The 13,825-nt window shown below is 49.2% G+C and overlaps 1 protein-coding gene across 1 annotated transcript in view; it reads left to right on the top strand.

Moving 5' to 3' along the window:
- The window catches only part of LOC142567742 (chymotrypsinogen B-like), a 171,915-nt gene that overhangs the window by 59,634 nt on the left and 98,456 nt on the right, over positions 1–13,825 (top strand). Inside the window, exon 5 of the mRNA XM_075677923.1 lies at positions 2,955–3,180. Within this exon, the coding sequence (XP_075534038.1) occupies positions 2,955–3,180 (226 nt within the window). The remainder of the gene's footprint in view (positions 1–2,954; positions 3,181–13,825) is intronic.

The following is a 13,825-nucleotide window of genomic DNA, read 5'->3' as shown; positions in this document are numbered from 1 at the left end:
AGAACTGCGACGGTGGTTCAAGAAGCGGAAACGGATGTTTTCACATTCTGTGCTGCTAACCCTTACGGTAGTGTGTGCGACGCCGGTGCGGAGGCCGGAACGTCAAGGTCATCAGTGTGGAGAATTTTAAAATAAGGTCTTATGCACCCGTACCATGTACATCTTCATCAAGAGATCGAAGACCGAGATTTTGAAAGCGGACTTTGCCAATGCATTTTTCGCGAAATGTGAAGAAGAACCGGACTTTCTCACTCGAGCGCTTTGGACGGATGAGGCTAATTTCTCCAAAAACACACAAGTTAACCTTCACAACCCGCACTACTGGAGTGATAGGAATCCCCACTGGCTGGCACAAACACGACACCAATGCCAGTTGTCGTTCAATGTGTGGTGCGGTATTTTTGATGGCAAAATCATCGCACCCATCTTTTTTGACAACACACTAACGACGCAACGACATCCTTGAGGGCCCCGGCTTGCGCGCCATCGGGACATCTGGTTTCCACATGATGATGCTCCTGCGCACAGTAGTAGTCAGTCTGTGGCTCGACATGCTTTTTCTTGGACAGTGGATTGACCGGCACGGAACTGCGTATATATCCTGGCCTGCAAGGTCGCCGGACATGACACCACTGGACTTCTTCTTGTGGGGATACGTGAAAGGTCGCGTGTATAGCGGCGAAACTACCACACCGGACGCCCTAAAGGCAAGAATAAGCAGAGTCTGCCTCGAGATTCCAACGTCGTTGGTCAAAGCTGCAACACCACAAGTGTTGGAAAGACGCAGGTGCTGTATTGCTTCAGACGATGACCTGTTTGAGCACGTGCAAGAAAATAACCGCTCAAAACTGGTGTAAAACTTGAGTGTTTAACGCGCCTTCATGATGTCACCCTATATTTACATATAAAAAGCTTGCGACAAAGATAGAAATATGTAAAAAACTGATTTGTTTTGCCTCTTTTCCGGAGAAAAGGTAAATTTCCAAACCAGTTGCACCGTTGGATGCTTCTTTGCGGGCGGCTGAGACGTCTTACGTGCTTTCGGTTTATTTTGTATTGAAATAAACTCCTGAGTAGCTCTTTTCTGTTCTTCCGAGAGCTGCCTTTTTTCTTTCTTTGGTGCTCTTTTTCGCACTGTTTTTTTTAAACATTGGTTGAATTTTATTTGCAGCTTTGTTTCATAATACGCGAAAGTTAAAGCTATCCCTCATGATCGATAACATTCTTGCGTCCGTAGATGCTGACGCTTATCGCACCACGCTAGTTCGGTCGCGAATCATCTCGAGCCATCTTACATGGCGAAGCCTCCTAGGATGCGGCGATAAACGAAAGTTTGCTGGGAGGCGCTTGAGTAACGGTGCGCGAGCACGCATCTATTTCATATTTAGCGGGCTTTTGTTTTTTCTTGGAAAAATCAACCAGGCACACTTCAGCACGAAATAAATGTTTGATTCGGAGGTTATTTAAGATGCTCTACAACATTGTAATTGACATGTTTGCGATTCAATAAATAATTAAAAAGTTAACTAATTAAAAACAATTAATTAATTTATGCGTCGTGACGAAAAAATACAGGCTTTAAGTACACAAAGCTGCCGCTACTATGCAGTCGGTACGATTTCTCCAGAGCTCTTGGTTGTTCTCTTTTTTAAATCTCGGTCAAGTTAACTTGTGCACTGGGTATAAGTGCCATCTCGGTATTGTTGTGTCGCAAAGAAGAAATTGTCTTAGAAATACTGTTATGATTTGTTTTTTGTTAGTTTTTTCCACTGCGTGCTATTCAAGATGACACTGTATGTGTGACCTCTTATACACGGTGTGGTCTGCGCACTTGCCCAGTGTCGTTCTATGTTCGCATGTGGCTTCGAATAAAATTCACTTGCGAGTTTAGCGCCTGTCCTTTGTCCGACTCACTGTCCCGTCTAAAGTTAGCTTATTATTCCATGCTAGAGAGAGAACCATCTGAAAGTCATGCGTACTGTACTGGCTCTCGCAGATAAGCCTCAATCCTCGCAGCTAGCGTTGTTGCTACGTCTTCTAATTTTGTTTTCTGTCATGTTGCTGGCGATAATATCAATGGCGACATGTCCACCGTTTCTAGACGAACTTTAGTGTCAAATCAAAATATATTCAGTGCTTTTTGTATGCCTTGTTTCATGGGAGGAGTGTGTGATAGTTTCTGGAACATTAAAAATATGTGTCAGTAATATCAAAAAAAGTTCAGCGGTTCACAAGGAGAGCCCTTTGCTGTTTAGCAAAGAATTCTTAGACTCTGGTGCTAGCCGACGTCAGCCTTAGTTGCTTAAAAGCATTATTGCGTTTTTCTTCTTTTTCTTAAGCATCAGGGCTGAATGAAAAGCTGGACTCGGCGTTAGTTGACTTCGTAGCGCGAACAGATTCTCATCCTATCTTCTTTTCTGCTCATCTTCTGTGCCCTTTGCCCTTCTCCCCTATGCTGAGGAACAAATCAGGCGGTTACTATGGTTCACCGCTCTGGGTATCATTTCTCTTTAATTCTTTGAATAAGTGAGCCGCAATTGATCCTTTAATGAAGACTCATGTCAACGTGGACGCTAAGATTTATTTTCCCCCCGTTTCTGTTAGGAAAGAATGAAGTCACTGACCACAGATAGGAGAGAATGACTCTTCCTGGTCCGTACGTATCCCTCGTTCACAATTAAAAGGCGGCTACGCAAAAGGCTCGTAAGTAGTCCCGTGGTGCGCCCAAGACAACTTAGAAGCATTCTACATAGCCAGCCTCTGATTGCGAACGAGAGATCCGTACGGACCACGAAACGTCATTTCACGTTGATCAGTAATCTGCTTCTTTATGAACCATGATTTTACCTGTCCAGACTACACCACAGCTTCTGCCAGGGGCGTTTGCGCAGTACGTCGCGCACTGTGCAGTGCACAACAAGGTTTTAAGCCAGGACGGTCGCTCACGCATGCAGCCAACGGAGCACTGAAGAGTATCCTGGACGTTCCGTGCGGTACGCCGGTGCATCTGCCCAACAAGCACACCGAGGACAGGCTCGTGGGAGGCACCGAGGCTGTGCCCCACTCGTGGCCCTGGCAAGTCAGCCTCGGCGAGGCCGAGTTCGAAGGGATGGGCCACTTCTGCGGAGGATCGCTCATCTCCAGCCAGTGGGTGCTCACCGCCGCGCACTGCTTGGAGGAGTGAGTGGACTATCTGCATCGAAGGGATGATTTTAAAGCGAAGCTTTCGTTGCCTCTTCCTTCGACTGTCGCAGCTTCTGCTGCCTTGCACACCACGTCGAGTGGTAGTTCTGACCGTGCATATACACGGAAGGAGCGTGGCAGAGAAGGAAGGCGACGCGAGAACCTCGTTTGCACCTTTCCACCGCGTCGCATGTGCGATGTGCCCTGTGATGTTCTCTAACTCTTAACATTAGCCTCTTGACAGCCGTAATTCTCCGTGACCCCCGCAAAAGCATTGCGGAAACTGCAGCGCTTACCCTTCAACTAGCGTGTAAGTCCTGTGGAGATGTAGATGGAATGGTAGAGAGAAGGCAGGCAGAAGAGGTAGAGAATGGGTAGAACCGGCACAGTCGCGAAACGAGTGAATAAACGCCTTGCCAATCTTCGCTCGCAGTTTTCTTACCCGGGCGAAGCGCGGCACAGGGAGAAGGCGACCTGCGAATGTGAGGCAACACTACTACTATAGAGACGACAACGGTTGCGGGCAAACTGAAAGTACGGTACAGTACGTTTCTGCAACTTCTGAACATTACACACCATTCAAATTTGTCAAGCGGACAACTGACGCAAGGCGTGCAGACGCAAAGCCGCACTAAATCACTATTGGGTCTAGGCGTCACTGTAGAAGCGGTTGCACGTCAAGTTAGCTATTCTATGTCCGCCTCGACATTGCTCGACGTCATGTGTTCGATGCCGACCAACTATCCCGACGAGAGTGAAATACAAAAACGCTCGTGCACTTGAATTTAGGCGCCCATTAAAGAACACCAGGGTGTCAAAATTAACCCGGAGGGCGCCACTACGGTGTACTTCATAATCCGATTGTTGCTTTGGCACGTAAAACCCCATAATTTTGCCAATACATCTACCGCGATGCGATGTACCATGTCAAGCAATGAGAACGCTCAATCCTCTCATAGGTTGTGAACAATAACGCACAACAATGCCTGAAGCAAACACGTCTTCCTATGTGTTCTGTGTACTACGCCGACTAACAGCAGTGGTGCACGCAAGGTGACGTTTAAATCAACTCACCAGTCTCATATTCGACTAAACGTCGAAGAAATTAAACATCTGCCGTCGACATCATCGCTAATGATCGCCAATCAAAGCAAACAGCACAAAAAGCTTCGCTTACCTCCATTCCGACAGTGTGTGGGATCCGCAAAGTTTTTTTTTACGCTAATGAAGAAAATATCCCTCATAACTTTGCATTCCACAAACATATTCAAGGCAAATGGAGGTACGAGGTCTGCCCGCATTACTGACGACGGAAATAGAGAATAGGTCAGGGAGAAATTCTGAAACGTAAGCTCGTTAAATAACACAATAGGTTAAAAACATTCATGCCGAACCTCCTCTGGGAGTTGGCTAAGTATGCGTAAGCATTGCGCAACTTGCTCCTCTGCATGCAGCCCGGAGTGATTATCAATGCCACGAAACTTATCCTGCCTGTACAAACGACAGCGCTGCGGCAAGACAAACTGCTGCGGACGGTGGCACAAGGCGCCTTGGTGACGCAAGCAAAGCACTGGCAGGTGGTGGCGCCAGGTGCGCTGATGACGTTCCGATCATTATAAGTAAGCTCTTATCGCTCTTTCGCGCCTTATTCATACGCGTCGAACCATTGTGAACCGTGAAAAAACGTACTCCGGCGGCGGCTGCGTATGGCAGCCGCCGTAACTGCGTATGGCACAGCGGACCATAACTTGAAAGCGATCTGCGATGCGGACAGAGTGCCCACTTCGGACGCTATGTTCGCGCGCTGTGTTCTTACCGCTTACTTTGCGTTGAAAAGGGACGAGCGGGCCCGTATCTTGAAAGTGATCTGCGATGGGGCCAGTGTGCGGCGTGTAATGAGAGCTTCGTGAGCGCTGTGTTCTTGCCGCTTCATTCGCGTTGAAAGGACAGCCGGCATGAAGGTAAAGTCGCTTGCTGCTGCAGGCTCTATTTTAAAAGCGATCGCCTTATGCGATGGATGGTCGGTTTTCTTGTTGTGTAAGCCTAGAAATGTGTACACATTTAATAATTAAAATCACTAACCTTTCCGGGATCATTTCTGATCTTTGTTGGCTCTCGTACGCATGGGGCGTTTGTGCAAATTACTGATGCACCGCGGTCGCAGGCGCCTTTATTACACCGCAGCTCTTAGGCACCCATTCCTGCGTCGGCGTTGTCCCGCGGCGTAACCGAGCGAACGAGCGAAGGATGAAAGAGTGAACGCGGCGCGCCGCGGGAGTATCTGATTTGTGCTGTTGAAATGGATGGGGGTAAGCCAAGCCGATGCCACTAGACGTGACGAACGTCGCACGAGTGTTATTAACGTGCTTTCTAGGCTTCAAAACCCTTCAAACTCCGCACTGTAGGTGGAGGAACATGAGGCTATCGACTGGCTTCGAAGCCATTGCGACATCGTCATTCTTCCGACTGACGAAGAAGACGCCAACTGTTTTGCTTGATAGTCATGACTACAACAAAAAGATGCTGGCATTGGTTAGTGACGCCAATACCTATACTCACCTGACGCGTGATCTCACAGGAAAACTGCAAAGGGACTTCCATAACCTTCTAGCTTACGTCTTCCAGTTGGTCCCGCCCCAGCATAAATTACTATATTACCGACTACTTTGTCACAACGGGTCTGCTCCTGCACTTTATGGCGTACCAAAGATACACAAGCAAGGTGTTCCTATGCGGCCCATTTTCGACTACATTCGGTCACCTCTGTACGAGCTTTCCGGTTTCTTACACCGGGTCATCTCGCCACTAGTTGGAAAAAGCGGCAATCACGTACGCGACTGTGGCGACTTTAAGATACGGCACGTTGTTCCTGCTCATGATGACGTCATGGTCTCATTTGATGTTAAGTCACTATTCACAAGCGTTCCAGTAGAAGTGGCTGTAAAAACTTTTGCACCGCTGTCCTCGAAGCTGAGCAGTCGCTGCCCGGCAGATCTCCAATTGACGTTCCAGACCTGTCCCGTCTCCTTAGGTTCTATTTGTCGAATGCATACATCGTCTTCCACCATAATTTTTATACCTGCAATAGGATGGTCTGGCTATGGGTGCATATATATCAGTCTCTGCAGCGAATCTGGCCATGGAGGACGTCGGGCGTTTGCATCTTTGCGCCTTCTCCAAAGGTTTTCCTTGGATATGTCGATTATTGCTTCTGCATAATTCACAACGATTCCCTCGCTGCCTTCACTGATCGTCTTAACAGCGTCGAACAGGCAATTCAGTTTACTGTCAAGCAAGAAGCATACCGTTGTGTGCCAATTCTTGATTTATTGTCAAGCGCGTTGACTCTGGCCTTTTTTTCAACGTCTACAGGAAGCCCACACATACAGGTCGGTACTTGCATTTTAACTCGGTACATCCGCTTTCACAGAAAAACTCTGTTCTTGCTACGCTGTTTCAGCGAGCAAGAGCCGTTTTCATAAGACAGGAGGACTGCACGCGTGATTTGGGACCATCTGTGAAGATTTAAGAGCCTGTGGCTACCCTCCGTCGTTTTTGACCACGGGAAGGAAAAAAAGTGTCACTCCCAGAAAGAGACAGCGTTCTACGCCGTCTCCGAAGAAGCGAGCTGCCATTCCATATGTCCCTGGAACAAGTGAGACCACCGTTCGTATCATGCGCAGGTACGACGTGAAAATTGTGCATGTGCCAACCCGCAAAGTAAGAAAGATTTTGGCAAACGTAAAAGACATATTGCCACAGGAAAATTTTCCCGGTGTACACTCTAAAAAATTCTACACTTAATCTCACGCTAAGCTGCAAGTTTAAGCGTGACGCGCATGTAAATAAGGCGTGGATGACGTTTCGAGCACCACGTGACCGAAAATAAGCGTGACATTCCTTCATGTAAGCGTGACGACCTAAATGCCTGCCATGAGTCTGTCTAGTGCGAGCGTGAGCGAGCCGCGAACACCTGAGAAACGCAAATCGCACGCTTAACCTCCCGCGGAGCGCTCGCACGGGAACTTTGCATTACGCTTATCAAAATCCCAATAGAGGATCCGTGATATATAACGGGATCTGCGCAGAGCATGTAAGTAAGTTTATTTCGACCATCACGTCATACATGATGATGCAGGGGGACCGAAGTAAAAGCTGTCTTTCAACAGAAAAAGTTTAGGAAAGAAAGTAAGCCAAGAGTGTCCGAAATGTGACATATTGAGGTTTTACATCCTGTCTCAATAGGTCATTAAGAAGTTGTGGAAGCCGGTGTTGTAACCTTTGTAGCCCATATGTTGTTCGAAATGCTTTAATTTCCCACATATCCTTATTTATTGTGTTATAGTTTTGTTCGCGCCTTCTCAGGCCTGAAGGAATTTAAATAAAAGATGTTTTATTTAAATGTTCTTGTTTAAGTGTTCGGCTGAGGCGATAGTCATAGATTTTTGTTACTGGAACTATTTTGTGTTCTAAAAATATTTCTCTTGTATGATGCAACCTCGGTTATTTCTTACCAATCCGCATTGCTTTTTTTGTAATACAAGTAATTTGTTAAGGTTTGCCTGTGTTGTAGTTCCCCATATAAGGCTACAATTAAATAAAGAGTAATAAACTAACATCATAACACAAGAGGGTAAGATTTCACGGTTGTGATAGAGCAGACCAATTATTTGTGATAATTTGGAAGTAATGTGGGCCGCATGATCGTGCCAGGACATCTGCTGGTTAAACGCAACGCCCAGAGTTTTAAACTGTGGTAGTATTTCTAGCCGACAAGATCTAAAGTATATTTGTTTTGTCAGAGTAACTTGTTTATTTTTGGCCCGAAAAACAACTGCTTTTGTTTTGCTCACATTAATTTGCAATGCATTTTTTGTGTCCATTTGTCTAGGTGTTTGAGCATGCAGTTCGCTGAATCTATTAGATCATTGGCATTTTCGCCGGATACGAATATGCTCGTATCATCTGCGTATATGATAAATTTTGCGAGGGCAAATACGTTGACGATGTCGTTGATATAAATATTGAAGAGAAATGGATCGAGTATACTTTCTTGCGCAACACCGCAGCGGACAGGGAGATGAAGCCATTTCGTCTGTGAGATGAAGCCATTTACACTTACAGCTTGTCGGCGATATTCCAGATACGATTTGACTATGAATGCTGCAAGCCCGCGATAAGCGTATCATTCAAGCTTCCGGAGAATCAATTCATGATTTATAAAGTCAAACGCTTTTGTAAAATCAATGAAAATAGCCGATACTATACTGTTCTGTTCAAATTGTTTTAGTATATATTCCTTCTGTTCTAAGAGTGCGAATTCTGTTGAAAGGTGCTTTCTAAACCCATATTGTGATTTGGTGAGTATATGATGTTTGGATTCAAATTCTGTAAACGGTTTGTGAAGAGCTTTTTCTAATACCTCTGAGAATATTAGAAGTATGGATATTGGGCGGTAATTGCCTAACTGGTTCCTATCTCCCTTCTTGAAAAGTACAGAACAGCGGGCAACTTGCATTCCATGAGGAAATACAGCATTTGCAATACAGAGATAATTGATGCGAGTGATGTAGGGCAAAATAATATCCAGAATTGATTTTATGGGCCGTATTTGTAGCCCATCTATATCACCTATCATCACCTATCATCTATGCGTGCTCTCGCGGGTAACATGGAAGTCCAGGATTCCTTACTGCGGGCCCTTTGGCTTCAACGACTTCCACCGCACGCCCAGGCAATTCTGCAGTCTCAGCTTACGCTATCTCTCGACCAACTTGCCAGGATCGCTGATCACATCATCGAGGTCTCTTTGTCGCAGTTGTCGCCCACCGTCCAGGCTGTCGCCGCACCGCTGAACAACACAGAGCTGGCGCGCCGTATCGACGATATCAATTGACAGCTCAGCTACATTCAACGACGCCTGGATCAACACTTGCCGACGCGCCACTCGCAAAGACGTGGCCGTAACACCACCCCGTCGCAGCAACCTGGCGACGACGACCGGTGCTACTACCATCGACGCTTCGGGAACAGAGCACGACGATGTCGACCACCCTACTCCACTGGACATAAGGGAAACGCCAACGGCAGCTCGTAGGCACGGCTGCGAGCTGCCAACCTGGAGGCCGTCGCATCTTCGTCACCGACCAAATTACAAAGCAGCGGTTCCTTGTCGACAGCGGTTCCCACATTTGCTGCTACCCACGAGCATGTACTCGTCCTCCTACGTCTTTCGAGCTCAGCGCGGCAAACCGGTCCACAATCAAGAGTTACTGCTTGCTCCGTCTGCACGTCTACCTTAAAAACCTGCGCCGTGACCTTCATTGGAATTTTGTCATCGCCGACGTCATCGAGCCAATCGTCGGCTCAGACTTTCTGGCGCACTAAAATCACCTTCCGGATTGCCGCCACGACCGTCCCATCAACGCGACAACGGGACATTCTTCGCGAAGACGGCGAACCACTACCCACGAGCCAAGTATCAAAGTACTCGGTGTTGACAATCATTCGCTGTACCACGCTATCCTCGCCGAATTTCCCGGTTTGACGCACGCTAGCGGGTTGCCATGTGATGTGCAGCACACCACTGTGCACTACATCCGGACCATTCCAGGCCCCCCGGTTATCTGCAGCACCCGTCGTCTTGCCTCGGACCACATGCGCATAGCCAAAGCAGAATTCGAAGCCATGCTCCGTGAGGGAATCGCCCGCCGCTCCGACGGCCCATGGGCCTCGCCACTTCACCTTGTCCCGAAGAAAACCGAAGGCTGGCGGCGCTGTGGGGACTACCGTGCCCACAACGCCCGCACCATTCCGGACAGGTACCCCGTTCACCACATACAGGACTTCGCCCATCGCATTTATGGCTGCCACGTTTTCTCCGTGCTATAGACTTGGCGAAGGAATACACGCAGATACCCCTCAATCCGGACGACGTCCCGAAAACTGCAATCATTATCCCTTTTGGCTTGTTCGAGTTTTCCTTCATGAGCTTTGGCCTGAGGAATGCTGGACAAACCTTTCAACGCTTCATCGACGAAGTCGTTCGCGGCCTGGACTTCTGCTTCGTCTGTCTTGAGGACATATTAGTCTTTTCCCATAATGCCGACGAACACCATAGGCGCCTTCGTCTACTTTTCCAACGCCTCGATGACCACGGCCTACTCCTCAATATCCCAAAGAGCACGCTCGGCGCTTCAGTCGTCAAACTAACTCGGCCATGAAGTTTCATCAGAGGGGACTCGACCTTTGCCTCAACGCATTTACCTTCAATCCACCACCGCTAAAGACCTTCCCCGTTTCCTCGGCATGCTGAACCTTTACAGGCGTTTCTTGCCACACGCAGCCGTCTACCAGGCTCTCCTCCATGATGCCTTAGCTAGTCTATGAGGAAACCAACCCGTCACGTGGACACCGGCTTTAACGCAACTTTTCGAAGAAAGCAAAGCTGCTCTCTGCACCGCCACACTACTCTCCCATCCCGTGCCAGACGCTCCCTTGGGGCTCTTTACGGACGCCTCTAGCTTCGCCGTCGGCGCCGCCCTTATGCAGCGCGTAGACAACACCTGGCATCTCTTGGCGTTCTTCTCCAAGAAACTCTCAGCTCGGAAAACAACCCCTTCAGCAGCCAGTCCCACTTACGAAACCTCGTTGAGTTCGCCAGCTTACTACAGAGAACTTCTGGCAATATACGAAGCAGTTCAACATTTTCGCATCATTCTCTAAGCACAGCACTGTACTATCTACACCGACTATAAACCTCTGACCTACGCCTTCTCTCAACGCCGCGACAAACTCCCGCCGGTCCAGCAGAACCAGCTCTCCTTCATTGTCCAGTTTACCACCGACAACCAACATGCAAGCGGGAAGGACAACGTGGTCGCTGACGCGCTTTCACGTGTTGCAGCTATCAGCTTATCGCAGGTAACAGCTGACGTCCTCGCCGAGGCTCAAACTACGGACGTCGAACTGCAGGAACTTCTTAAGGGCAGGTCCTCACTACAGCTGCAACAAGTCCCCATACCTGGATCAACAGCGACTATCTACTGCGGCATGTCAACAGCACGAATCAGGTTGTCGTTGCCCCTTTCCACTCGCTGTGGCCTCTTCAACCAGCTGCATGATTTCAGCCATCCCGGCATACGCGCCTCTACAAGCCTCGTGGTCGACCGCTATGTCTGGCCCTCCATGCAGCGGGCTTGCCACACATGGGCGCGCTCCTGCATTCAATGCCAGCGCGCTTAAGTGACCACGCATGTCACTTCACCGCTCGGAACATTCCCTCAGCCCACTGGTCGGTTTCAGCACGTCCACCTTGATATTATAGGGCCCTTTGCCTCAGCTGGACCCTATCGCTACTGCCTCATCGCCATCGATCGGTATACTCATGCCCTGAGGCGTGGACCCTCGAGGGAATCGCCACGGAACACGTCGCTTCGGCCTTCTTCGCCAGCTGGATTGCTCGCTTCGGGCCCCCTCGCTGCGTCACTACCGACCAAGGACGACGGTTCGAATCACACCTTTTCAGGCTCCTCGGGCTCAACATCGGGTTTGAGTGGTCGAGTACCACCAGCTACTACCGCTGCGCCAACGGGATGATAGAGCACTTTCACCGACAGTTCAAACGAGCCATCATGCGCCACCCGGACTCAACAGGGCTCGAAGCCATCCCAGCCGTCGCCCTATGTCTTCGCGCCACCTTCAAGCCGGACATTCAGGCTACACCCGCAGAGCTCATCTATGGGGAACCACTCCGTCTCCCAGGCAAATTTCTTGCTGCACCTACATCCACCACCGCGACATCAGATCCCACCGATTTCGTCGCTCAGCTCCGGCGCACCATCGCTGCCCTCCGTGCGTCACCTGCTGCTCACCACTGTAAGACTGACCTATTCGTCTTCAAGGATCCTGCAGCGTCCGCGACGACACCGTCCGCAGGCCTTTCCAGCCACTTTACAGCGGGCCCTACCCAGTTCTCCGTCGTGACGATAAAACCTTCACCCTGCGCGTCAACGGGAACGACGTCCGCGTCTCTATCGACCGGCTGAAGCCAGCCTGCATCGATTCCGCCGAACCAGGAAATACCATTGCACCCACAGGCGTCCATCCACGACCCCAGACATCGCAGCCTGCTTCTGTCACTACACGCTATAGACTTCGGGTGTGCTGCACAGATTTTACAAGCCCTGAGAGCTCTCCAATCCGCGGGGGGGAGGGGGGGTGATGTGGCAAGACACTCGGCGCATGTTTCCGCGCAGCCTCCGCCTTGTTATCATCCGGCCCATCGTAACGCGGCTACACGCTGGACTGCGTTACCGATAAAACACAGCGCCACCGCTGCGTCACCCGAGGTATGCGTCACCAACGGTGCCTACGAAAACAGGCTGCCCGGCTGGGAAGAGTTACTTTTCTTCCTTCCGCTACCGAGACGAGCGTAGCGTTGGTATGCTCGTCCGCTGCCATCGCTGATCGAATAAACATTTGTAACGCTTTTATGTTGGGATTCGTCCATCAGCAGACACGACATCCCACAAGAGGAAATATGACTGTTTTCATTGGACACGAATGTAGTCTGCTCTGTGGAGCTCTTGATTTCGAGCTGCAAACCCATCTATGCCCGCAGTGAGAGTTCACGTGTGGTAAGTTCACGTAGAATGTGACTCTTGTCAAAATTGCCATTGTGATTGGGTTGGCAATTAAGCGTAACTATGTTTTTGTACCTAACGTCAGTCAGTCAGTCAGTCAGTCAGTTTTTATTTGCAGGAAAATCACATCATCCAGCGGGTGGCAGAGACTAAAGGCATGACTGCCTGACGAGGTCTCTGCCCCCGTAACAAAATGAGCAGTCTACAGCAGTACAGCAGAGAGCTGGTAACAAAAGAGAAGCGGCGTTACAAATAGTACACGCCTACACCATACACACATCATACATCCTATACAATATGGTTGCTCTTAAGCACTGTGGACAGTTTATTTTTTTAAAAATCACATTGAAGATTCGCTCATATCACAAAAATACTGTCACAGTCGGTAATATGTGAAGAAGAGGACTATGATGGTGGCCTGAGAGACGACGAGGAAGAGGGTAGTTTTTTATCGCTGTTCTACGCTTGTTGGCCCAGCCATTAAAAAGCCATCTGTAAATAGACGCACGCTTCTTCCTTCCCGTAACATCACTGGTGGAGGTGCTGGGTAACAGCGGACGTAACCTGGCCACCATGTCATCCGAAGGAGAGAGTTCAACCACGGCCCCGTCGTCGCCACCGACGGTCATCCTGGCCCAGCCTCGTGACCCTGGCATGTTTTCCGGGATCGACAACGTTGACGTCGATGACTGGTTGTAGAATTACGAACGGGTCAGCGCACACAACAGGTGGGACAACACGCTTATGCTGGCCAATATAATATTCTACCTCAAGAAAACGGCACGGGTCTGGTTCGAAAACACACGAAGAAGAGATTACGAGTTGGGACCAGTGCAAGCAGAAGCTTAGAGATTTGTTCAGCAAGCCCGTCGGCCGCCAACGTGCTGCGAAGAAGGACCTTGGGACCCATGTACAGACGTCCACTGAATCTTACGTTGCGTATATCCAGGACGTCCTCGCCCTTTGCCGCAAAGTGGATAACAATATGGCAGAGGCAG

This window comes from Dermacentor variabilis, unplaced genomic scaffold, assembly GCF_050947875.1.
Source record: "Dermacentor variabilis isolate Ectoservices unplaced genomic scaffold, ASM5094787v1 scaffold_14, whole genome shotgun sequence".
Lineage (NCBI taxonomy): Eukaryota > Metazoa > Arthropoda > Arachnida > Ixodida > Ixodidae > Dermacentor > Dermacentor variabilis.
Note: the sequence above shows the minus strand (reverse complement) of the source record. Positions and strands in the feature narration are given on the sequence as shown.